This window comes from Apostichopus japonicus, chromosome 19 (assembly GCF_037975245.1).
Source record: "Apostichopus japonicus isolate 1M-3 chromosome 19, ASM3797524v1, whole genome shotgun sequence".
In the NCBI taxonomy this organism is placed as follows: domain Eukaryota; kingdom Metazoa; phylum Echinodermata; class Holothuroidea; order Aspidochirotida; family Stichopodidae; genus Apostichopus; species Apostichopus japonicus.
This window is the reverse complement of record NC_092579.1, coordinates 15753206-15780223: the sequence shown is the minus strand read 5'-3', so window position 1 is coordinate 15780223 and position 27018 is coordinate 15753206. Positions and strand designations below refer to the sequence as shown.

The 27018-nt window shown below is 41.0% G+C and overlaps 2 protein-coding genes across 7 annotated transcripts in view; one reads left to right on the top strand and one right to left on the bottom strand.

Annotated features, from left to right (window-relative positions):
* LOC139960109 (uncharacterized) overlaps positions 1-27018 on the bottom strand; it is a 92788-nt gene that overhangs the window by 47299 nt on the left and 18471 nt on the right. For 2 of the 6 annotated variants that reach the window (XM_071958227.1, XM_071958222.1), the window contains exons 3-6: positions 23967-23994; positions 22976-23090; positions 14076-14099; positions 1815-1844 (exon numbers count right to left, since the gene is read on the bottom strand). In XM_071958227.1, coding sequence (XP_071814328.1) covers positions 1815-1844; positions 14076-14099; positions 22976-23090; positions 23967-23994 — 197 coding nt within the window. Of the gene's footprint in view, positions 1-1814; positions 1845-14075; positions 14100-18261; positions 18304-22975; positions 23091-23966; positions 23995-27018 lie in introns of all 6 variants that reach the window. The other 4 variants (XM_071958223.1, XM_071958225.1, XM_071958224.1 and 1 more) reach the window with 4 other exon arrangements.
* Positions 1851-6787, top strand: LOC139960112 (paraneoplastic antigen Ma1 homolog). Its single transcript, XM_071958230.1, has one exon. The coding sequence runs from the start codon at positions 5573-5575 to the stop codon at positions 6785-6787; it is 1215 nt and encodes a 404-aa protein (XP_071814331.1). The 5' UTR covers positions 1851-5572.

Sequence of the window (27018 nt, the reverse complement as noted above, 5' to 3'; positions counted from 1 at the left end):
TGCAGTAATTCATAGTAGGTAGGTAGGTAGGTCGGGAGGTAACAGCTTCCTGTAAAAGGGATTAATAATGATAGACTATTTTGGAGAAGCCCACTTTGGGAATACTTTGAGTGAATCATGAAAGAGAATTTATAACCAAGTCCACAATCTGAGGGTGAATTATCACAAGTTCTATGAAAACAAAATTATATTATACCTTTTAATAATCACAATTGCACTCACCATGACTTCATGTCAACATTCAGTACCTCTCTCAATTTAAAACTCATCCACAAAAATCGAGCAAAATATCACTTGGTGACCCAGAAAAGGACATCACAAATAAACGATAAGAGAGAAAGAGGGAAAGTGGCAGCACTTGCCAACTTCTTTTCATCAAACATTTGATATTTTATCTTTGAAAGAGACTCTACCCAAAATGTATTTCTGATGTCCGTTTCGAAGACACCTTTTTATTTATATATATAAACAGCTGGCCGAGTTACTTACCATAATGAACATTATAATACCTGTACTAATATAGGAGCATATATATATGTATATATGTATGTATGCAGATCATATTATTAACCTATATATTATATTTGATATAGGTTAGATGTAAGCATGATCGGGTTACGAAAGCGACAGATCAATAAATGTATTATAATATACATTCACATGATGATCATTCAGGTTATATATTTATATACATGTGAGGTTAATATATTAGTGGAATCTAAGCTTGGTTGAATATACCTTCAACCATAGAATTCTGGTTACACTAATGGTTACATTAATGGGTAGCAAACACTGGACATACACCGATACAGGCGGCATGCATAGCTGGTACTGAACAATCTCAAATACTGGGTTTACATATAAAGCTGTATCCTACTTTGCCCCAAACCCTTGTCCCTGTCGCCCAATACATGCCCTCACCTCCCATCGTCACCATCCCACACCCCAGCAACTTTCCATATTTCAAGAGAATGATTCGTATGTTCATATAGTCCTTTGTCTTGATGTACTATTTATAAATTGTGTTGTATGTTTCAAGTTGCTCTTAGTGTGGCTATAACTAAATGTGATCACATGAAATCTAAATCACCTTGTCGAATATAAACTTATTCTCCATTCAAACTACCATCTTTATCATTCATCCACGAAAAAGACCCATCAACACAATATAGATGTCATGTGAACCATACAAATTTCTTTGACTGGTCTCAGTGGCTCACTCTTTGTCCAATAATGCCACCACACCCCCCCTCCCCACCCCCAAACTCTTCCACCATCATCTGACCCTTCACAGTTACCTGACCTTAAAATCAAGAAAATACTTTACCTCTGTCATGGATTGCAAAGATTTCCTTCAACCATCAAGTATCAATTTGCTGTTGCATCATTTTAGCTAGTCTCCTTGTACCTCTACCAACCCTTCCCCCCCCCCCCCCCTCTTAAACTTACCACATTGTTTCCATTGGCCAATAGCTAGTTGCTTTCACAGTTCTCAATCTTCACATTTTGGTCTGCCCTTCCTAAGCTTTACTTTCATAGAGACCTATTCTCCATTTACCACACATTCCATCCATCTTTTTTCGTTCCAATAAGAGTAAAAACTGATTTCACTGCAAATATATTTTTTTTTCGTGACCAACGCCACAAAAATGGAATTGGAATAAAGTCAAACAATTTTTGGAGAAAACTTTGGAAATTTAGAGTGCGAGTGTTTCATGCAATTGTTATTTTTTGTGATGGTTATATTTATTGAATTTAAACTGCGTCTGTGCATGGCGGTGTATGTCCAATGTTTCGAGTGCTTCGGTACTTACGACTACATTCCTGTTCAAGCTACCGTGACTCTGCAGTCAAGAGGCGGGCGTGTGAAATGGCAGTTATGGTAGGATGAGAAGAAAACAGAAAAAAAAAAGAACAATACACCAATGATGATGACTAATGTACCGTACTATTTCATGATTCATCCTCCAAAAAGTTGTGAAATGATATATCATGAGTTAATAATATCAGTCTAAAGAATCATGTTCAACCCCAAAAAACAATATGAAAAGAAAATGTTAATTACTAGCAGCGGTGTTAATATCTCCATGAACAGGCAAAAGGAATCCCAAACGAAATCATTTCTACCGTGAGCAAAATTATAGTCTCTAAAAAATATAAAAAAATGCACGGTACAAACACATCAACAGATTCTTGGGGTAGGGGGAGAGCTGGTTAATTTCTGATGCATAGGTATCAACAAAATCATTCTTTTGTTTTAAAATTAAGAAGCAATCACAATATTAGAAAACATTTGGTTAACAAAACAAACGATTTCAAGGATCCATAAAGTAAATCAAAGTAAAAAGTCCACAAATGGTTTTGGTAAACAAAATACTAAACATTTTCTTTCACAGAGTAAACAAAAACAAAGGATGCTTCGTGACAGTTTTCTCACTCTCTTCCTCTTTGTTTGGCATTTTTTTTTTGAGGCTTCACAATTGTGATGATCAGAAAGAATTTTAAAATATAGGAAAAGGTATGTTGTTAATTCCTTGACGTACAATTTCGTGAAAAGAACAGTAGTGTCAGAATAATGACCATCTATGCTTAGATATTGTTCCGTGTTGAGTAAAGTTAGAAACAGATGGTAGAAAAATGTTTTAATTTTACACCATGATACAATATGAAATGAAGAAAGGAACATCTGTGATAATTCATCAGGTAAACAATATAAATAATGGTTAAGTTTCTTTTCCATCGTCAGCTGGATATCAAAGACGACTTCACTCGTAGGTCATGATAAATATCAATTTTTTTTCAGCAAACCTCTCCCCACGGTAGAGATGAAGGGTACCCCTACAGATGGGTATCCGACGCAGCGCACCCCCAAAAAAAAATGCGAGAAATTATCGACACCGTGTTAGAAAGCACAAGCACAAACCCCCAGCAAAATGCATGCAAATCGGACGTCGTGTCAACGTTAAACCCAAAACGACGTGTAGCAGGCTACTAGTTTACCCCTCCTGTTGCACAGCCCCATTACTTTGCCACATGTTCCCTTGTATATAGTCATCCCTTTCCCAGCTACACCATTTTTTAGAGTATTTCTAAGTTTCAAGGGTTGACTCATCCCTTCCCAGAAACAAGCAACTATTGTGTTTGTGCCAGTTTCTAATTGTCAGTTACTTAAATTATGTGTCCACTCTTCGTGACTTCTGAGGTTTGTTACCACTGGTTGACAGACAGTACTAGATCATTGGATGGTATTTAATGTAAATCTTTGTTTTATGCAGGAAGTATGTGGGGGATAGTCTCATGGCTCTTTGGGTAACGGGTGCATTATGTTACTTTGGGGAGTAAAAGATATTTTACCTCCAAGGGGTTTCTTTGTCTAAGGAGGGATGACCACATCCTCCTATCAAACAATTAGTTAAGAATTAATTGTATTAAAAAGCTCCGGACGGCAGTGATGGACCACTCATTCACTGACTTCTGTGAGGGAGGCATGCCCTGTTACCAAGAAGACCATTTATATTTACTGTTGTGATCTTTTGGATCAAACAGGTAAGCGTCATTTGATTATTTACAATTGTGTCAAACTTAGGACTTAGAGTAATTAAGATACCTTCACAGTGTCTTACCATTTGAATGTTGCATTTTTCTATAGACATGTGCATGTATATTCATTCATATAAGCCTAAGTGCCGCTTTCAGTGAGACTGACATATGTAGTTTGCTTATAAGGTATTAAGCTATTACACAACTTGGAGTGCTGGTAAACAGATTAAAATGTGTCTTCAGCAGTAATATGTTATTCTATTCATGTTTAGTATTATGTTTAATTTACAACCCCATGTTGATATTGTGTGGTACATTATAGGCTGGAATTGTATCATATATCACCTACTGTGATATAGAAGGCAGTAGCACAAGTTGAGAGGACTGCCTAAGCATTATAATTTTATGTGGTAACTGTCAGTTTTATGACTAATAGGTTAGGATGCACCTTTGGTGACCTTACACTTTTCATTCGAAACGTGGTATGCTGAACTGGGTTATTTACAAATTATTGGTTATCTGTATTTACATCGGTGCTTCATGAATCTGTGCTTTACCCATGTGTTCATAGTGTTAATTATTATTGTAAGCCCTTTTCATTTAATTGCCATTCTAGATAAGTCCCCAATTAGTACACTGTCTAGCACTTTTGTTAGAACAGGTTTCATAATATCCCCATTCATTGAATGTGACCAGAAACAGCATGTAGTTAGGCTATGATATTTGTTCCACCTGTGGTATTCCCTAGTGTATTCTGTGTGTACAGATGACTGATTTATGGGTTGAAGGCTTCAAGGGATACTGGTACAGTGTATGTACTTATGTAGTATAGCTAGTGCTGTAGCCAATTACTTCATTTATTTTTACTTGTTTTACTGACCTTGCTTATTTTATATTTGCCCCTTTGTATACATATTTCCTTTAAAAATTGGGTTTACAAGTATTTCATGCACACTCATTCACTGACTTCTGTGAGGGAGGCATGCCCTGTTACCAAGAAGACCATTTATATTTACTGTTGTGATCTTTTGGATCAAACAGGTCTTTGCTAGATTTATTCGATATACTCTATTGATGGCCTTGAGTGGTTAGACGTTGGTCAAGCCCTAGACGCCGGTGGGTCGTATAGACGCTGGTTTTGTCAAAGTGCCTAGGGGAAGGGTCTACTCCATCCCGATGACAACTTGTATGGTTTAAGACGCTGGATCGGAAAGACAGTGTTATGGCCGAGTTTACTTTGTCATATTAATTAATTAATTAATTAAGTGTATATCTAGTGGTTTGTAGTCCTGATAGAGACTTTAAGTATAAGAGAAAACCACATTGTAACCTGACTAAGTTGAGGTCAGTCAAATACTTGCGTTTAGAACAAACCATGGGACCGTTTCCCTTGTAGTGAATACAGAAGTACTTAATGCCCACAGGAATGGTCTCTGAATCATTATTTTTATGTTTATTATGTTATGCGCCTATACACCTAAAGGTTGTAGACAGTCGACCCCCGCCGCTCCTTGATCTTATGTATCCTGCGAGTGGTTGTTACAGAAATTTGGCGCCCACACGTGGAGTTGTTTACATAATTAATGTTTAAGTTAATTAATAAAGTGAATAACCTTCTATTTTGTGGTGGTATAGGCTTCATTGTTGTTTAGATGTTGTAATTTGTCAGTTGTAAAGGAACAGATGTCCTCAAGTATGTTAATGCTTAGTGTAGACTTTAAGAGCTGTTATTTGGAATTATTTTAATGAATTTTTGTCGCTTGCCTCTTTTGTATTTGTAGACAGGGTTTGCTTCTGCTGCAGCGGACGGTGAATGAGTGGTACAACTGGGATCTGCCTATTACTGAAGGTATTTTGGGGGATCTAGCTAGAGTTAGGCCATTAAGTTTCACAAAGAGCTGAGAGATTGCAACCCTGTGAGTACTATAGGGAGATTTTAGGCAAGTTTTACCCCCCTTTTCTGGTGGTGCTGTCAACTGGTGGTAATTTCATTTACTAAATTTTTCCTGTTTTTTCCCTTTTGCTGACAATTATGTGTGATAACGAGTCACACAAGCCAGAAGGGGGTGAGTCGACCCTGGGGGACGAGGAATTCTCTGAAAAATTAGAGCAGTTTCTTAAGGAACACAATAAGACCCGTGCGGACCTTAAAGTGTTAGACGTCCCAGACTTTGTACAACGGGAGGTAGTGGAGCATATCCACAAGATAGAGAAGGTGAACACAGGACATGGGGGTAGCTACAGGCGACTCCGGACTTTCTCAGGTAAGTACCCCCTCCCCAATGGGGAATTACCTTTTAGTAGCTGGGTGCAGCATGCCCAGCAGATGGTGGAGGATCCCGGGCTCTCAGAGGGCGACAAGAGGTCCCGGCTAGCTGAGAGTCTTGCGCCCCCTGCGCTCAGCATCTATAGGAAGGCAGCCCAAACTCTGGGGCCTTGTACCAGTGCTGAGGAGCTACTTAGCCAGCTAGGGGAGGCTTTTGGCGTGGCCTGCGAGGTTGAAGATCTTCTGTCTTTGTTCAGGGACACGTACCAAGAGGCAGGAGAGAAGCCATCGGAGTACCTGGCCCGGTTGGAGGACCGCCTGGACCAAGCAGTGCAATTTGGTGGCGTCCCATATGGAGACACAGACAGGCTGAGACTCTCCCAGTTTGTCCGAGGCTGCATTTTCAGCGAACCACTAGTAGTTGCACTTCAATTGAGGCAGAGGAGGGACACACCCCCCGACTTAATAGGCCTATTAAGGGAAGTGAGGCTGGAAGAAGCCGCGGAGGAGCAGCGTTCCCGTCGCCGCAACTATGCCAGGCCCAAGAAAGCTGCAGCCAATACTATACAGCAGGCTGAGGGGGAATCCCCTCCATCAATTCAACAGGAGCTGGGTGAACTTAAAGCCCAGATAAAGTCCCTTCAAACCCCCTCTCAGGTTAGTAAGGTACCAGACACCCATTTGCCGTCTAAGGCCCCAACTGATGACGACTTCAACTTGCGAGAGACCATCGAGCAGTTAAGAGAGGCAATCCAGCAGTTGCAGCAGGGTCAGGCCAAGATGAGCAGGGGACAAGGGGCACCCCAAAAGAAAGGTATAGTTTGCTACCGTTGTGGGGAAAGGGGGCACATGTTGCGTGAGTGCCGGGGTGCATCTAACCCCGAGCTGGTGCAGAAACGGTTGTTCGACCGATTTCAGCAGTCGTCGGGAAACGCTGGAGGGCGTCCTCAAGGGAGCATTCCGGCGCCCCAACAGCATTAATAGGCTCCCAAACTACACAAGGCGGTACCCAGAGTAAGGAGAGTGGTAAGGGTTCCCCTCCAGGGATCCCTAATGGGTTAGTAGGAAATTCCCCCACCACAATGGTATGCCTGGATGGGAAGGTCTGCCTGGGACTGTTGGACACAGGGTCACAGGTCACATGTGTCTCGGATACCTTTTATTATGCACACCTCTCACACAGGGGGCTGAGGCCTCTTGCTGAATTAGGTCTCAATGGAGCTGGAGGATACGATGTGCCCTACTTAGGGTATATAGAGGTGAACCTCTCCGCTGTGGCAGGTGATGCAGGGACCCGGAAAAAGGTAAGGACCCTAGCCTTGGTATTACCAGAGTCCAAGTCTAATTCATGTATACCACTTCTGATAGGCACAAACACTAGGCTTCTCTACACTTTGCTAGAGGACTGCCGGAGGAAGGCAGGAAAGAGGTTTGTTCAAATGTTAGGGGTTAGCAGGAAGTGGGCCAAGGCCTATAAGTTAGCCGCGTCACATGCCAAGTGTCGCAGAGATGGCCAACTAGGACCCCTACGACTTCTTCAGCAAGCAGTGGTGGTGCCCGCAGGGTGTACTGTAGAAGCCAAGTGTAGTGCCAGGAGCTCCTTGGGCAGGCAGGTGACTGTGTTGGTTGAAGCCCACGCTTCCCTCAGGAAGGGGATAATTATCGACCCCCTACTAGCCTCCCTCCCATCAGACGGGACTGTCCAACTGAATGTGCCTCTGAAGAACACGACGAAAAGAGCAATCAGACTGCAAGGTAGGTGTTTAATAGGCCAGATGTACGTACCTGGTTCTCTCCACCCACTTGGACCCGATAACCCCCACACCAACCTTGCACTTAGCTCAAACATAAATGCAGACATTTCAAGTAAAGATACATTGTCTTGTTTCACCTTAGAGGATTCCCCAATCTCACTGGAATGGCGCGACAGGATGAGCCAGCTACTGAGCAGCTACGCTGACGTGTTTTCCACTGATGACCTGGACATTGGTCGTACCTCTGAGGTGAAGCATGACATTAAGTTAACTAACCCCACCCCTTTCCGGCAAAAGAGCAGACGCATTTCCCCAGCCGACTTTGAGGATGCAAGAAACCACATACAGGACTTATTGAGTAAGCAAATTATTAGGGAGTCGTCCAGCCCTTATGCCTCACCTATAGTTCTGGTCCGCAAAAAGAATGGAGATTTGCGCCTCACTGTCGACTATCGTTTGCTGAACTCCCGGACAGTGAAGGATCAGTATAGTATTCCTAAAATAGAAGATACTTTTCATGCCCTTACAGGTGCTGCTTGGTTCTCTTCCCTTGACCTAAAATCGGGGTATTACCAGATCGAGATGGAGGAGGAGGACAAGTCCAAGACTGCTTTCTGGTGCCCCCTGGGATTTTACGAGTTCAACCGAATGCCCCAAGGTATCTGTAATGCCCCTGCCACATTCCAACGTTTGATGGAAAAGTGCATGGGTCCAATGGCTTTCACTGATGTCATTGTTTACTTAGATGACATTCTAGTCTTCTCAAAGACGCTGGAAGAGCATGAAGAGAAGCTGACGAAGGTAATGACGCAGCTCCGGAAGTTTGGTCTGAAGCTGAACCCTGATAAGTGCTCCTTCGTTAAGACATCAGTGAAGTGTCTTGGGCATGTCATCTCCAAGGAGGGTGTACAGACCGACCCAGACAAGGTGGCTGCCGTGAGGACGTGGCCCCGCCCCCAGAATGTGAGAGAGTTAAAGTCGTTCCTTGGCTTCGCAGGCTATTACAGGCGTTTCATACAAAATTACAGCAAGATAGCCAAGCCGATGAATGAACTCTCGACACTATATGAGCCAGTCAGGAAGAAAAGAAGGGGTGCAGGCTCAGGTAGGTCAAGTAACCAACTAGGGTACAGGCCCAGCCCAGACACTCCCTTTGGGGACAACTGGACCAGGGAATGCCAAGTTGCGTTTGAAACCCTAGTGGAAAAATTGACTACTGCGCCCACCCTCCATTTCGCTAATTTTGAGGAGCCGTTTGTGTTGCACACAGACGCCAGCACTATCGGATTGGGCGCGGCCCTCTACCAGGAGCACGATGGCAAGCTGAAGCCGGTAGCCTACGCGAGCCGAGGCCTCTCAAAGAGCGAGATGAACTACCCTGCCCATAAGCTAGAGTTTTTGGCTTTAAAGTGGTCAGTCACAACCAAATTTTCCGACTTCTTGTACGGTAATCACTTTCTGGTAGTTACTGATAATAATCCGCTCACTTATGTTTTAACCACAGCCAAGTTGGACGCCACTAGTCATCGCTGGTTGGCTGCCCTTTCAAACTACAATTTTGACCTTAAGTACCAACCAGGTAAGTACAATCAGGATGCCGACGCCCTCTCCAGACGACCCCAGGCACCCCCCATTGAGGATGACGAGTATTTGGACTTCCAGAGGCAAAGACAAGAGATGAGGAAGCGATTCCTAGATGGTGCCCCCGGAGACCTCAATGGGGCATGTGTGAACCAGCTTTCCAGCAGTGGTGGTGGTACCCGCCTGGTTCGGTCAGGTGTTATACAGGCGTTGTGCTCCTCCCAGGCTGAAGGCAGCAGGGCCCTCGTGGAGACGGTGACAGACTGCCCCGAGGCAATCCCTGAGCCATTGACTAACCCTCCCCCATCTGGACAGCAATCACTCCCTGGTATGTCCCCCGTAGACTGGAGTCGGCTACAACAAGGAGACCCCAGCATCAAGCCTGTGTGGACGGCAGTCAGGAGCAAGGTGAGGCCCCCTCCTGGGAAGGTGGACCTACTAGACAAAGAGACCCACCTGCTTCTGAGGCAGTGGGACAAGCTGGTCCTCAGAGAAGGAGTGCTTCATCGAGAGATTAAAGACCCCTATGGTGAGTCAAAGTTTCAGCTTGTTCTCCCCAACAGTTATAGGGACTTAGCCTTAAAGGGATTGCATCAGGATATGGGTCACCCTGGGGTAGACCGCACAACAGACCTGGTACGCTCCCGTTTCTACTGGCCTAAGATGCAAGCTTTCATCGAGGACAAGTGTCGACGCTGTGAGCAGTGTGTAAGGCGGAAGGCAAGGGCACCGTTGGCGGCCCCTTTGATGTCCATTCCAACTACAAGGCCCTTAGAATTGCTGTGTATGGATTTCCTAAAGATAGAACCGGATGCACGAGATACCAGGAATGTATTGGTCCTCACCGACCATTTCACCAGGTATGCTTTTGCTATCCCCACCAGGGACCAGAAGGCCACCACTGTGGCAAAGGCCCTGTGGGAGAACGTGTTTGTAAATTATGGTCTCCCTGAGCGGTTACACTCGGACCAAGGTAGGGATTTCGAGTCCCGAGTGATAAAGGAATTGTGTCACACCCTCGGGATACGAAAGTCCAGGACGACCCCTTACCACCCCCAGGGGAACGGGCAGTGTGAGAGATTCAACCAGACCCTATTAGGTCTGCTCGGGACCCTGGAAGAAGAGAAGAAAGAGCACTGGAGGAGCCATGTAGCGCCACTCGTACATGCTTACAATTGCACGAGAAACGACGCTACTGGTGAGTCTCCTTACTTTCTCATGTTTGGTAGGGAGCCCCTGCTCCCAATTGACCTAGCCCTAGGTGTAGCCCCCAATGCTGATACTCCGACCTCTCATCGTGGGTATGTGCAGCGTCTTAAGGACCGCCTACAGAAGGCTCATAGACTCGCCACCGAGAGAGCTGACAAGAGGTCAGCTGCGAACAAGAGGCGCTATGATGCTAAGGTGAGGGAGCAAACCATTCTTCCAGGTGATCGGGTCCTGGTGAAGAATGTAAGGCCTAGAGGAGGTCGGAAACTGGCCAATAGGTGGGAGGACCAGATCTATGTAGTGGTCGAGCAGTGTGGCGAGGACATGCCTGTCTATAGGGTGAAGCCTGAGGTAGGCACAGGGCCTGTCCGCACGCTGCATAGGAATTTGTTACTTCCTTGTCAGTTCGACCCTGCCCCGGTCCCTGACCCCCCACAGGATGAAGTCCCAAAGGTTAGGAGACGGCCAAGGCGGAGGCCAAGGGTACAAGCTGTCGAAATGACCAACAGTGACTCAACGGACATAGAGGATTTTCACGGCAACTACTACGATGGTGTAGCCATGTACCAGCCTCATGAGTCAGACAAGGAACAAGAAAGCGTTCTCGACGAACACCCGCTCGACACAGATGATGGTCAGCAGGTTGGTAGGGAGACAAAGGAGGCCCAACAGGACAATGCACAGGATGTTGAAGAACAGGTTCTACCAATGCAGGACCTCCCCCCACCATCACCAGAGATGTTGGATCACCCAGAGACAGTGATGCCACCCGAGGAACCCCCAGAACCCCCACTGCCGGTTGAGGCCCCAATGTGTGGTGTCCCCAGGCGACGTCCTGCCAGAAATCCAGCCCCTATACCCCGTCTGACATATAGTGATCTAGGAAGGCAAGATGTTGCTTCCTTAGAATTGACAGCACCTCCCCGAGAACCTATGGAGAGTACAGGTCCTTCTGCGCTGATAGCCCTGATGCAACAGCAGATGAACCTGAATCAGCACCATGCTCAGATGCTGCAAAGTCTCATTGGTAATGAGGCGAAATAACCTTTGCATTCACTTTTCTTTTACCATTATTTTACTTTCTTTCTTTTAGGTCAGAAGGTTGTCAGGGACGACAACATTTTAGGTAGGGAGTGTGTAGCAGGCTACTAGTTTACCCCTCCTGTTGCACAGCCCCATTACTTTGCCACATGTTCCCTTGTATATAGTCATCCCTTTCCCAGCTACACCATTTTTTAGAGTATTTCTAAGTTCCCTTTCCCAGCTACACCATTTTTTAGAGTATTTCTAAGTTTCAAGGGTTGACTCATCCCTTCCCAGAAACAAGCAACTATTGTGTTTGTGCCAGTTTCTAATTGTCAGTTACTTAAATTATGTGTCCACTCTTCGTGACTTCTGAGGTTTGTTACCACTGGTTGACAGACAGTACTAGATCATTGGATGGTATTTAATGTAAATCTTTGTTTTATGCAGGAAGTATGTGGGGGATAGTCTCATGGCTCTTTGGGTAACGGGTGCATTATGTTACTTTGGGGAGTAAAAGATATTTTACCTCCAAGGGGTTTCTTTGTCTAAGGAGGGATGACCACATCCTCCTATCAAACAATTAGTTAAGAATTAATTGTATTAAAAAGCTCCGGACGGCAGTGATGGACCACTCATTCACTGACTTCTGTGAGGGAGGCATGCCCTGTTACCAAGAAGACCATTTATATTTACTGTTGTGATCTTTTGGATCAAACAGGTAAGCGTCATTTGATTATTTACAATTGTGTCAAACTTAGGACTTAGAGTAATTAAGATACCTTCACAGTGTCTTACCATTTGAATGTTGCATTTTTCTATAGACATGTGCATGTATATTCATTCATATAAGCCTAAGTGCCGCTTTCAGTGAGACTGACATATGTAGTTTGCTTATAAGGTATTAAGCTATTACACAACTTGGAGTGCTGGTAAACAGATTAAAATGTGTCTTCAGCAGTAATATGTTATTCTATTCATGTTTAGTATTATGTTTAATTTACAACCCCATGTTGATATTGTGTGGTACATTATAGGCTGGAATTGTATCATATATCACCTACTGTGATATAGAAGGCAGTAGCACAAGTTGAGAGGACTGCCTAAGCATTATAATTTTATGTGGTAACTGTCAGTTTTATGACTAATAGGTTAGGATGCACCTTTGGTGACCTTACACTTTTCATTCGAAACGTGGTATGCTGAACTGGGTTATTTACAAATTATTGGTTATCTGTATTTACATCGGTGCTTCATGAATCTGTGCTTTACCCATGTGTTCATAGTGTTAATTATTATTGTAAGCCCTTTTCATTTAATTGCCATTCTAGATAAGTCCCCAATTAGTACACTGTCTAGCACTTTTGTTAGAACAGGTTTCATAATATCCCCATTCATTGAATGTGACCAGAAACAGCATGTAGTTAGGCTATGATATTTGTTCCACCTGTGGTATTCCCTAGTGTATTCTGTGTGTACAGATGACTGATTTATGGGTTGAAGGCTTCAAGGGATACTGGTACAGTGTATGTACTTATGTAGTATAGCTAGTGCTGTAGCCAATTACTTCATTTATTTTTACTTGTTTTACTGACCTTGCTTATTTTATATTTGCCCCTTTGTATACATATTTCCTTTAAAAATTGGGTTTACAAGTATTTCATGCACACTCATTCACTGACTTCTGTGAGGGAGGCATGCCCTGTTACCAAGAAGACCATTTATATTTACTGTTGTGATCTTTTGGATCAAACAGGTCTTTGCTAGATTTATTCGATATACTCTATTGATGGCCTTGAGTGGTTAGACGTTGGTCAAGCCCTAGACGCCGGTGGGTCGTATAGACGCTGGTTTTGTCAAAGTGCCTAGGGGAAGGGTCTACTCCATCCCGATGACAACTTGTATGGTTTAAGACGCTGGATCGGAAAGACAGTGTTATGGCCGAGTTTACTTTGTCATATTAATTAATTAATTAATTAAGTGTATATCTAGTGGTTTGTAGTCCTGATAGAGACTTTAAGTATAAGAGAAAACCACATTGTAACCTGACTAAGTTGAGGTCAGTCAAATACTTGCGTTTAGAACAAACCATGGGACCGTTTCCCTTGTAGTGAATACAGAAGTACTTAATGCCCACAGGAATGGTCTCTGAATCATTATTTTTATGTTTATTATGTTATGCGCCTATACACCTAAAGGTTGTAGACAGTCGACCCCCGCCGCTCCTTGATCTTATGTATCCTGCGAGTGGTTGTTACAGACGCTTCTTTGACTTTCTGACATATATATACTAATCGTTATTTGCAGGTAAAACAAAGGAAAAGGAAAAGTGAACCAACAGAAGAAAAAGTTGCTTTTTGTCCCTCTTTTGTGAACATGTGAAAAAATTCTTTGGCACGTGAAGACCATCTCTTTGAACCTTCTTGCCACACGTTTGACATATCCGCCACTTATAAATATTCGGCCATGAGTGAAATAAGGATGCAACGCTTTTCAAGGCAAACACAATCCTTTTGCAAAAGTGTTTGATTTTTGACATTGTAACAAGAGAAGAAACTTTGACACTAAAACTGCACGAACGAAAAAAAAAAGAAAAAGAATACGAGAAAAAAAAAAAAGGCAATGAGGGCAAAGCTAAAGTAACTGTATAGTGAGACAGAGTGACATTGAAAATGGAAATGCTGAAATTATTTAAAACTCACTTGAAGTAATTTGTAGGGACTATCCTTTAAAAGCAGAGTGAAAAAGAGGCAAATATATATATAGATTTTATGTGTTGCATGTTGCTATGGAAATGGCAATAAGAGGTAGTAGTACCACCATGGTGGGCAGCCAGTCATATCGAGATAAATGAATGAATGATCAAAAGCCGTGATCAAGCCCGATAAGAAATGGATAACACTTCAGTACATAAAAGCAAATAACAATCAAAATGTGACTATGAAATAAAGAGACATACAGGCACCTTGCAAAGCAAAGGTTAAATGTTGTATGCATTTAAAAAGATGTAGTCAAATCGAATGAATATTCTCAAATAGAGAGACACGGTACGAAAAGCAAACAGTTCTGAAGTTCTGTGCAGAGATCATGTGAAAAGCACAACAGATTACTTCTGGAAAGAAAGCAACGTATAAAAATTTGGCGGGGGTGGGGGGGGGGAAGAGACAAAAATTGTATTCCTTCTGGTGAGTGGTGACAAACTAGCACATATGGAAATGAATGAGTTGTACGTGCATGATATAGATCAGTGTTATGTTATCATTCTCTTAAATAAAACACCTCTGCGATATTGGCTGTATAATGAAACAAATGGCGTGGCATTATAATCAAATTGTCATAATGGATTTATTCCATCGTCGATTCAATTAACCTTGTCGTAAATATAAGGACTACAAAAACATTTTAGTTTCATACTATATAATTGACTGCAATACATTTGATGTCCATTATCCTGCCTGTATATATAATAGTCCTTGTGTTTCCCCCCCCCCCCCCCAAATAAATTGTATTTGTCTTTCAAAAGAATCGCTTTTCTGAATAGATATGACGTGACGAGAGTCTGCTCCTGTACGTATCGGATTTATTCTGCAGCTGATGATATAGACCATGCTATGAGAGTCAAGGCAACACACACACTCAAAAAGCTGCAAACAATTTAGTCTGACAGCCAAGTCCAGCGTGGTAACGAAGTTAGCTAGCCATGATTCAATATTACTCAGCCCGAGAGAGGTTGTATATATACAATAGGGTCTCCCACAGAAAGACTGCAGCGTTGAGGTGAATACTTGTACACTATGAGTAGAGGTTAAAGGGGGAAATTACACGCAATGAAACAAGAGTATAATCTCGCCACCAAATTGTCTCTTTTTCTTTCTTGCTGCCTTAATCAGATTACTTTCAATGATGCACTCCGCTCGATTAGGTATTATTTAAAGAATCACTTTCATGTCCTCTTGAGGATGTTGTTCAGGATTTAGGAAAAATTAGACAAAATTGTTGAACTTTCTTGTCAGTGTGTGTGTGTGTTTGTTTGGTATTAACATAGTTGTATAAAGGAAGCTAGGAAGTTTAAACTCCTTAAGACTCCATGAATGTGCTTGTATGTTTACCGTTTGTAAACATATCACTGAGCAGGGTTGGACAGAATCAATCTCACCATGTATTCTACTCTTAAATTATCACGATTCTTTGTTGCGGAAAAAATCCAGTACGCGGATCTTGCGGTGCATTTCGTGTGGTAATGGAACTTAAGGAACATATTTACATCTATCTTTTCTCTTAACTCCCTGATTTGTGACTTTAGGTAGACTATTGCAAAATCGATATGACTTGGCTAGATTGGAAGTCTACATTAAAATCAAATATATCTGCAGTCTTCTCCGACTGATGGTATAACTAACTATCCACCCACCCCCCCTCCCCCCCGGGTATAACTATCCACCCACCCCCTCCAAATAAAATGTTATTAATTTAATTTTCTTGTCCCTTTCCTGTACTACCATTTGCGTTTCTCTTCTGATCCTTCCTACAGTCATTCACCACTCACTAACTGTACTTGAAACAACACCCCAGCCCAAACTTTTGGTAGCATAACAGTCCATGCCAATGGTACAAATCTGCAGTGGAGACACATCCATTTGATAATTGGATTTCTTCAATAGGAGAAATTTGTCTGGCCAGAATAATTAGGATATTAACCTCTGTTGCAACATTCTACCAAAGATATATATTTATCCGTACATATCATAAATGAAATAACTTCTTGAATTCACTGTCTGACTCATATCCACTTCCATACAAGGAATCCAGGCAGCCATTCTCTTTGTGTTCATTCAGCGTAAACATCGATGCCAAGCCGGGGGCCTACTAACAGACCCCTTAGAATAACATTTACTCTCAAAATTATGCCCCAATTATTTACCTTGATGATAAACAGCTATGCCACAGATTCATATATATATATGTACTAGATTATAATATGTGCAGAGCGGACTGTATTTATCACTACTACTACTAATACCAATACAAATCGCAGCTGTGACTCAATGACCAAATATGAGGTTATAATTAGAACCTCCTTTTCTCTCTCTCTGTATCAGTCTCTCTCTCCACTGGTTGTGTGTATGAGGCAGGGTATACCCTATGATGATGATGGTGATGATTAATGTGGGACACATGAAAGTGAGAGAGGTTCTCTTGGGAGAAATAAAACTATAGTCTAAGAATGAAATTCAAGGAGGGTTCATTGGGGGAGAGGGTAGAAAATTAATTATGACTTTCCTCCAAAGTGTACAGTACAATAGGTAACACTATACAGAAGGAGTGAGATTGTAAAGAGAAATTTTCAAGATAATAGAAGTAGGGAGGGAGGTAGGTAGAAAAGAGAAAATTGGGCGGGGCATGGTAGGAGAAAGGCGGGGGGGGGCAAGAGGAGGAAATAATTGATTAAGGAAAATCCAATGAATGCTTGCATAGTGAAAGTTGAATGATAAACCATTCACATGCTCAAGAAGATGATTTTTATGATGACAGATGTTATTTCTGGCAGCAGAGCATAACTTTATCCCTGTCATATTCACTGGAATGACATTGATTTATGATTTGACGCTGAGATCCTGTGATGTCACAGTTTGCAGAATCATGTAAATACTGGCAACAAGCTAGATCTCTGCAAACAAACTTAAACGCAGACCTCTGGTTGGCTGGCTGGCTGGCTTCAAGTAGTATGTGTACTTGTGAATTGCATGTGAGTGTGTATAAGGACCACTAACTGTGATGCACCATGGGATATGAATGCATCGGTAGGATAAGCATTCATGTCCCACATATGGATGACAGACGATATTAAATACACAAGATAATGCGGTTTTGTGACATCATGATGAGTAAGATGTTCTATAGGTCAATGCTAAATATGACCTTAACTCCTATTACATCTACATAGATTCTGTTTGGCACTCAGGCAGGGTATATATATAGGGATGGTGATATAATGCAGAGGGTAGTGAGGAATCCATCTAGAATGTTGAAAACAGAGCCATGTGTAACCACATAGGCAAACACATCAACCACAGGGGATACACTTTCGATGTTCCTGTCTACGAGGCGAGTGCCCCATGGGTATCTATAGCTACAATGACTGTATCTAAGTTACTGTTGGGTGGTTGCATGGGGGAGGGGGGTATTGGAATCATGTCGCTGTATGTTATATGTGCATCATGGATATTCGGCTGCAATCTTAGTGTGGGAACCATGTTTTTCCAACCAGCAATTAATGTTGCTTTCAATGACATACTGTATATAACACATGGGTGGACCCACCCAGCAATGTTGCTGTTTAGGAAGAGAATGCATCAAGCTAGCAGCATTCCGTGATTCTCAATTTCCAAAAGAAGAAATGAAACTATTACTGGCATGAATTCTATCGGATAAACATATGGCGTAACGTGGTTGAGAATTTATGGATGTCATCGAAGACCATCACCGTTGAAGCCATTCCCAGTACATTATCATAAAGATAGTAATGTATGAATATCTTTGAAAGCTGTAAATATAACTTTATATGAATCATATATTGTAAAGAAAAGATTATGAAAGCTTTAAAAAAATAGTTGAAAGCTGGAGGAGGGGGGGGGGGTGAAAGTCCATGGTCAGGGGGAACAAACCACCAGAATAATCTGGGTGTTACACTGATACCAAAATGCTGAGAGATACTGCATAGCTGATGTACTGTAGTGAAGCAATGGATGTAGCCTGATATATATATATATATATATATATATATATATATATATATATATATATATATATATATATATATATATACACAGACAGACAGACAGAAGCAGAAGAAAAACTAAAACTCTTCTGAGAAACAACCAGACTTACGGCTGCATGGTAGTGAGAGCCAGAACCCAAGGAAGCAGGAGACTGCAACAAATGGTAAGAGCTGGCTTGAACCTGTTTATCGATCTTGAGGGAAATTCAACTCCAAGGATCAAAGCTTGTCAGATTATTAAAATTATGAGGCTTTTTGTTGGACTGTGAGTTCAAGACAACTGGAGAAAAAGGACATGGGTGGGGTGCATGCAGGGTTGTTGAATTCTCTGCCAAATTTCCACGAATTGGGAAAGTGGGGTGTTGTCCAGGGCTACAATAGTAAAGCGTGGAGTTAGTGTGGAAGAATGTTATAACAATCAGAGAACATTTAGCATGCATTGAAGCAAGCCTTTCAATGTGTTTTTTTTTTTTTTCATATTTTTTTTCAAGGCATGTGTAATCATGCAGGCAGAACAGATTCACAATTTAAAAAACAAACACAAAGGACAAAAAATTCAAGTTTTGATATAACTTTCAATTACAAACTAGAAGAAAGTGTGCTAAAACAATGCTTGTTTACCAAGAGACATTAGCATAGATCATGCAACAAATATGTATAAATATATATAAATATATATATATATACATACATACATACATATTTATATGTATGATACAAGGCACAGATCGACCTGCAGCAGCACATGTGAAGTAGTTGATTAAAAAAAAATATTGACAGTTAATGTATCGCTACGTCTGACAGCAGTTTGCAAAAGCCATCTGTAGCAACACAATGTCAAGTTGAGGTATATGAAAGAGTTTCCCCACCCCGCCCCCCAATTTTCCATTTTTTAAAAATAAATGTCAAGCTCAATAAAAAAATAATGATAAGGTTGTACACACGGTTGAAACTTTTGTGCTGTGGAAAAATGGAGAAAAAATGTAGCGACAAAAGATGGAAAAGATTGCATCATTTGGCCATCTTAGCCCCCTAAGGAAAGTAAAAAATCTTTCATAGGGGAGGGGGCAACCCCTTCCCCGGACAGCGATCCTGCGTCGGTGTGCACCACCGAATCGGTAACTCTGGCTACGAGCCTGATAGAGTGTGCACACATGTAGAAATCTGCAATTCTGTAACAAATATAGACTTATAATACTGCTCACGTACGGTAATATCTCATGCAGGATGGATCGCGGTTGATTTCTGTAATTTAGAAGAAATCGAGCTTTGCAGAAGGAAGCACATTAAAACAACATCACAATTTGAGATACAAAAGTCTGGTAATTGATACTAGACAAATATCAAAATTAGGTATTGTTGTGTTAAAAGTCATCATTATTGCCCCTCAATATTGATGCAATGTCCCCACATCCCACCCCCCATAATCATCCAGAGTGCAAAATTGCCTGAACACTTTCTTCGGTGTCTGAGAATAACCTAGGAGGGCCAGAAATCCATGGAAGAAGTACTCACATCTTCAAACTTTTGGCAAGATTAAGCAGATTAAAACTTGGGGCAATAGTGACGACCTTTACATAGCATTTGTTGCTGCATTGTAAATGTCCATGTAGGAATAAAACTGACAGAGAAAAATAAGAGAAGTGGGCCATGCCCAGGAAGTGGGAGAGGTGGGGGGGCATAGTTTTTAGGTAGATAGGAAAGTGCATATGTGTCGACTGGTCACAGGTAAAGATAGGATCGGAGTAAATCCCCATTACAGGTCCATACTGTACCTGACTGACTTGCAGGGAGAACATTGTTAGAGTTTAACGACTACTCGTTGGTCAAGGAGTCGATGAAGTCACTATACACATATATATGGATTATGTATGTCTTGAGGTCAACAGAATTATTCCAAGTTATTCTAGTCAGTCAAATAACGGTCAGTCATGCCAAAAATTCAAGCAACATGTTACTTTCACCCTCAGACCACACCCTAGTTTTTTCTTTACACGTTGCAAGTCATTGTGGTTTGTTTCCTTCAAAATTATTATCCATATAATCAAAAATTTAATATGATCTTCATGTTAATGTGAGTTAATATGAGAGCAGTGATTAGAGCTTTCAGTTTTGAAACATTGTACTGATCTATTAATGGGAAAAACTAATAGCTAATTTAGCTCAGTGTTCTCGTAGATATCTCTAAGGTCTTGTTTGTCTTTGACCTAATTAAGGAACTGGACTAAAGACAGAAGGAAATCATATCCCTCGGTCATTTCCTTTCAATTAAGACGAGTCCCAAACTTTTATTTATTAACAAGATCAACACCCTTTCCTGAACAATCATAATTAGAAATCTATTTGTTTTCTTGTGTTTTTTTTTTTGGAAAAGTTTTTCTATATTTTTCTATATGTATATTTAAGGGCATTAACTGTTTATGTATAAACATAACAAATAAAACATCTGAGCACAATCATAACTGCTTCAATGGTTTTTCAGTCTTGGATCTATTTATGTAAATAATGACTAACTTGACAAATATGTATTTTGCTTTATCTCTCCCTAAAAATAAATAATTTGAGCTTGATCAAAGATCAAAGGTTGTGGAATGTACTGATAGTTGTAATACTATAGAAACTATTTGTATAGAAGATTACAATCAACTCAACCCGAACATTTTTAAGACTGCTAAATGTATGCACCCAAGCGTTTGAATTTAACATTAATGGTCTAACTGTCCCAACATGCGAGCATAACATGATAAAGTTTGATAAAGTATTTCCTTTTGTTGACTCCCCACCCATCTGCCCACCCCCACCACTCCCCTACCCCTAAAAATAATCTACACATGAAGTACATTCAAATTAAATTTTTCATAATGTACATAACACATTTTCTTCCCTCCCCCCCCCCCCGGCCCCTTTTTAATAAAGTAACCTGTGTCTCTTCTCTAATCAACGATTACTTATATGTTAACAATTTAAAGTCTGCACAAACCCCACCATAAACCAAGCTGGCCCTGCTAGGTATTCACTTTCAACACCACCAACCCTAAAAGAGAATTTGTTAATTTTTGATGTCAGCTTTCATTGGGCAATTAAAGTTGGTGAGTCAGTACCATGGATTGTGAATATCAAAACACCCATCAGACCAATTCAATGTGACAAGGATACTTCACAATCCACACCAATAATTTACAACATTCACAAAAAACTTTATTACAATGTTCACATTTCATCACCTATACTGCAAAGTAGTTCAAACATTGATTGCTATGTACAGTTAAATCCTTCTGTTTTATAAAAAAACCTCTCTACTTTTCCAAAGGGTCAAAGAGCCCATAAATTGATCACTCAAAGTTATAACTCCCTGTGAAGCATCTGTTTAGGATGATGATGATCTAAAAGCAAAGGTTAACAGGTTCTGTAAATCATCTAAATAATTATTCAGAGAAACTATTTTCCCAAACTACAACTTCCATAGATGTAATATATTACCACAGTTTGATCCTACAGTTCATGTGCACACCAAATAATCAAACAGCTTTGCCAGCCACCATCTGTGTTCCAATGACAGACTTAGCCCCACCCCCCACCCTTCCACACCCCATTCCCCTAGACAGGAAATGGAATACTTCATGTTTTCAAAATGGATCAAATGATATTGTTATCGTAATGCATGTGAACATTTCTTGGGTCTCAAAAAGTGTGTAAATTTCCGATCTGAAAAGTTACTAAATTCTGTAGTAAGTTCACAATTCCTTTCACCGTTCGTTATTTTCACGTTAACATAACGTTTCAACAGATACTTGTGCAGCGTGACAAATTTGTTTTTTTGTGAACTGCTTTGATTTTTTGGCTTTCTTCAAATGATACACCTGAGATAATAATGACATCCTCATTCCATTTACAAATTCAAGTTCCTCCGTACAGTTCCTCCGTTTAGTATAACCGTGAATGTTTATTTACAAAACAACCACAAAAGTTCCAATAATATACAGTTCCCTAGTAATTTGACATAAATCCCAATTTGGGGCCTATTCTATTGAAATTAGTGATTAACCGGGCTTCCTTCCTGAAAAGCCCCCATATAATTTATTTTGGTAATGGTTTCAGCCATCTTTGATAAACCAACCTTTGTACCTTCTTTCCAGGCAGTTGCAGCATGTCACAGGATTACAGGGGGCTAACTAACCCTGGAAATAATGATCTTTCTTAATCATTTCTAGCAGCAGCCATTGAGTCTACTACACAAGGGAGTAGGTAGTTGATTTGATTCCCTTACTGGCTTAGAATCCTGTACAAACAGTAACGCATATATGAGAAAAAAGCCCGTGTCACAAAACAACAAAGCTAAAAACACAGCATGTGAAAAGGGATACCTATGCAGTGCCTCGAGAAGGTGAAAGAAAATTGTTTTCCTGACAGAGTCTGGTCAAAAAACGATCACCAAAAGTCAACGTAAGGAGGAGAGTCGGAAGTAAAGCTCCGTTACGTAAGTCGTGCAGCTGCGTCTTCCGAATGGTAGTTTCGGAAGGAAGCGAAAGTGGGAGGTGCCCCAGGGGTGGGGGGCCATATTATGTTCAAGTCATCTTGTTTAGGTAGATAGGAAATTGCATACGTCTAGTTAGACAGGAGCGAAGTATAACACTATCATCATCAAGTCACGGCGAGGAGTTGGACCGACCTTCGACCAACGTTCGTCGGTGTTGAGAGGGCCGTCACCACACCTGCATGAAAATCACTGTGGTGAAAATTAAAGGGGAAGGCAATGTCAGCCCTTCCCTCCCCCACCCGTTCAATGTGGGGAAGGGGGGAGCTTGCAAATTCAATGATTCTTACCTGCACTGAGTGTATAGTAGGGGTAGTTGGTTTTCCACCCTTGCTGGCAGCCACATAAGCTAAGTACTGGATGACTTTCTTGGTGTTTTCTGTCTTGCCTGCTCCAGATTCTCCTCTGTGTAACACAAGTCATAAAACAGAGTTAAAGTACTGGAGGCTAACCAACACCAAATACCTCCAACAAACATGGATTTGGATATTTGTAAACCACCAAACTTACAGAAAAATATATGCATATATATGCATAGGGGTTCTCAATGATCAGCAAGGGCCAGAGAGAAATATTGGGAAACAGAACTCTCACTATATACCAAGAATGAACAACGTGCATGGTTAGCTGGTTAGAGTACTCAAGCCAGATTCCTTGGGAGGGGGGGGGGGACCTACATATCCATGTTATTTTCATGTTAGGCCATGTTATTTTCCTTTTTTCCAATGTGGGAGGGGAGGGCCTGAGCAGATTGAAAACTTTCTTTTTAACTTAACTATAAACTGTCTCGTTTGTGGTTTGTTTTTCACAATGTGTAGTCAGGTAGAATGGGAAAGTTCAGATGTGGTATGGGAGACAGGTAAGACTGAGAGAAGCGAGGTATATTTAATATTTTAAACCTGCTTGGGTTTTGTTTACTCCTTTTCTGGTTTCCTTGTTCCAACTATTTTTGTCTTCTCATTGGTAATATATAAAAGTGGTGGATAACACAAAATAAGGAGACAAATTTTTTTAACTTGATGGGCAGTCCAATCAAAATGTCTCCCCTTGAAAAGGCTTTGAAAATGTTCCAACTTACCCAAAGGCAGAAAGCACTAATAAATGAATGATTCAATTATAATGTGCAAGTCTTTGATTAAATGTCTCCATTTAGGAAGGCTTTCAAAGTGAAACTGTCCTACCTTTATATCCAAATGTAAAAAGCAATCATAAATGAATGTTTCATTTTACAATGTGCAAAGTGTTCAACAACTTCTTGACTTAATAGTCGCAGCAACTTACGTGCAGAGGATAGACTGGTCCTCGCGATCTGCAAGGGAAAGAAAGAAAAGAAAATGTGGACTGTCAAAATGAAGCAACTTCCTCAACTACAGCACATTGTAATTTTGACCGTCCTAACTTAACACAGTACAGAACACGCAGAACAAACCAATTAGTCAGCCTTGACATACAGTAATTACAGCTTTGATAAAACAAGTTGCAATTAATGGTAAGGCCATCAAGTTTAGGATTCGGGTTAATGGAAAAGGGATAGGTATTGGGAGATGAAGGTGTCAGTGTTGGGAGGAGAGATGGGGAGAAGTATAGGGATGGGGAGGACTATGGAAGGATAGAGATAGGGATGTGGATGAGGGATAGGGCTTGGGAGAAGGGATAGGGATTAGAAGAAGGGGTAGTGACTAGGTGAAGGGATGGATGACATGACACTTATATTTCATTGTTGGGGGGGGGGGAAGATACATCTATACATACCGTCAATATGGTGAACATACACAGGTTGGAACAATTTGACATTTGCAGGGGAAGAAGGGGGGGGAGGAAGCAGGCCAGGGGGAAATGGAAATCTCTTCACGGTGATTGATCACTGTCACTTGTCATGAACCCTTTTTGGTGGGTTCTCCTGGCCTGTGTACAATATCTTTTAATAAATAGTTCAAAGAGACTAAATTATTTATCATTTCATTATTTGTTTGCTTTTCTAAGAAATCCTAGGTGGAGCTGCATATTCATATTACCAACCAACCCACCTTCCCTAGGACATCCCACAGTAACCATTTATGGAAACTTTTGTCACGGTTGAAAAATTTCAAATTCCACAGATACAGCTAGTGACAATCACACAGTTGTTTCGGTAAGAAAAATGTCCGCTCTACTGGAAGTACACAACACAGGAAGCAAACAACCACAAACAAGTGGTTTGAAAGAATGTCTGGAATGCCGAATACCTGTGTACTGACTGTGCAGAAGTCACCTTGGATTATTATGTAGCTATTGTAGCCAGGGAGATCCTATCCCTTCTGTAGCTATGAACAAATCTATCAGGGAAGGGTTAAAAGGTTACTTGATAAATAGGGACACAATTTACAGCCCATATCTATTGCTTAAAATTGCATGTACTTCTAGTCAGTGTATTCTGTACTCAGAATAATATATTCAGTATCTACTTATTGTAGCCAGGGATATCCTCTATGCCTTAATTCTGTAGCTATGGACAAATCTATCAGGGAAGTGTTGGAAGGTTACTTGATAACAGGGATGCAATTTACATCCCATATCTATTGCTTAAAATTGCATACTTCTAGTCAGTTTATTCTGTACTCAGAATACTGTTTTCAGTATCTACTTATTGTAGCCAGGGAGATCCTATATGCCTTCTGTAGCTATGGACAAATCTATCAGGGAAGGGTTAAAAGGTTACTTGATAAATAGGGACACAATTTACAGCCCAAATATATCTATTGCTTAAAATTGCATACTTCTAGTCAGTTTATTCTGTACTCAGAATACTGTTTTCAGTATCTACTTATTGTAGCCAGGGAGATCCTATGCCTTCTGTAGCTATGGACAAATCTATCAGGGAAGTGTTGGAAGGTTACTTGATAATAGGGATACAATTTACAACCCATATCTATTGCTTAAAATTGCATACTTCTAGTCAGTGTATTCTGTACTCAGAATAATATATTCAGTATCTACTTATTGTAGCCAGGGAGATCCTATGCCTGCTGTAGCTACAGTATGAACAAATCTATCAGGGAAGTGTTGGAAGGTTACTTGATAATAGGGATACAATTTACAACCCATATCTATTGCTTAAAATTGCATACTTCTGGTCAGTGTATTCTGTACCCAGAATACTGTATTCAGTATATATACTTATTGTAGCCAGGGAGATCCAATGCCTGCTGTAGCTACAGTATGAACACATCTATTAGGGAAGGGTTGAAAGGTTACTTGATAATAGGGACACAATTCACAGCCCATATCTATGTAGTAATTCTAGTCAGTGATCTCTCCTATTTGATGAAATGAAAATTTTGCTACTTTTGCAAACCCAAGTTTGTGGCGGTATTCAAAGGTTCGGCAAACAGTATTTGCTATGTGATAATGTGGGGTGTTCATCGGTAGGAGAGAAATAAAGTTGTCGTTCCTCAGACAACGATGACAACGATGAAGAAAGAAATATGTCCTTCCAAAATAACTCATAACTTGCCGTTACTACATGCTGGTCTAAACGAAGCCTTGAAGCAGCGTCGTCATTAATTTACAATTTATATCAGAATTTTTACCACAAGTTCACATACTATCTTGCTTTCCCTGTTGGATTTCCCTCCTGCAAAGTGAGAAGTATGTAGACACACTAAACTGCCTCAAGGCAAAAACTTTGTATTAAACCTTCATCAGCTGTGAAGGGCAAAGAAGGTCAGTCATTTTTGAGAGTGACTGATAAATACTGATTTCTGAAGAGATTAAATAAACATGCAAGGAATATAATGATGAAAATTAAGGAGGCAAACTTTCACCATTCTTGTAAATTGTGACAATCAATTTCTTTTTTTTTTGGGGGGGGGGGGGATGGACTGGGAGAAGATGGATCAGGTCCGAAGGGGAAAACATAGAAACTTGCAAGGCCTGAGAAGGAGAGATGTTGGTGTTTGAACTTTGAAGAATACTATCTATACACTCTTGCAGCTACATTAACTGGTACAAACAGATGATCTGGGATCTTTAGGTTTATATTAATTATAAATTAGAGGGACTCTATAAAGTGAGGCGCAAAAGAAGCAACCCCTGTGTCATCATGCGAGCTGGAATACAACTTTTTCTCATAGGTTAAAGATATCGTGGAAACAAGTACTCCAACAGAGCAAGAGACATGCTCAAATTTAAATCAATGCGGCTATTTTAGCACATTTAGCAGCGATGGGGGTGGGGGAGGGGGTGTGGGTATAACTACTGTACATGGCATATGTGTATTGAGAATAGTTTAGATATCCATGTACTTATCGAATTGTAATATGCTATGCAAACTGGTCAAATTGCTGTGCCAGTC

What these genes read in the sequence shown, in the direction of transcription:
- LOC139960112 (XM_071958230.1), top strand. Translation starts at nt 5,573, where the DNA reads ATGTGTGATAACGAGTCACACAAGCCAGAAGGGGGTGAGTCGACCCTG.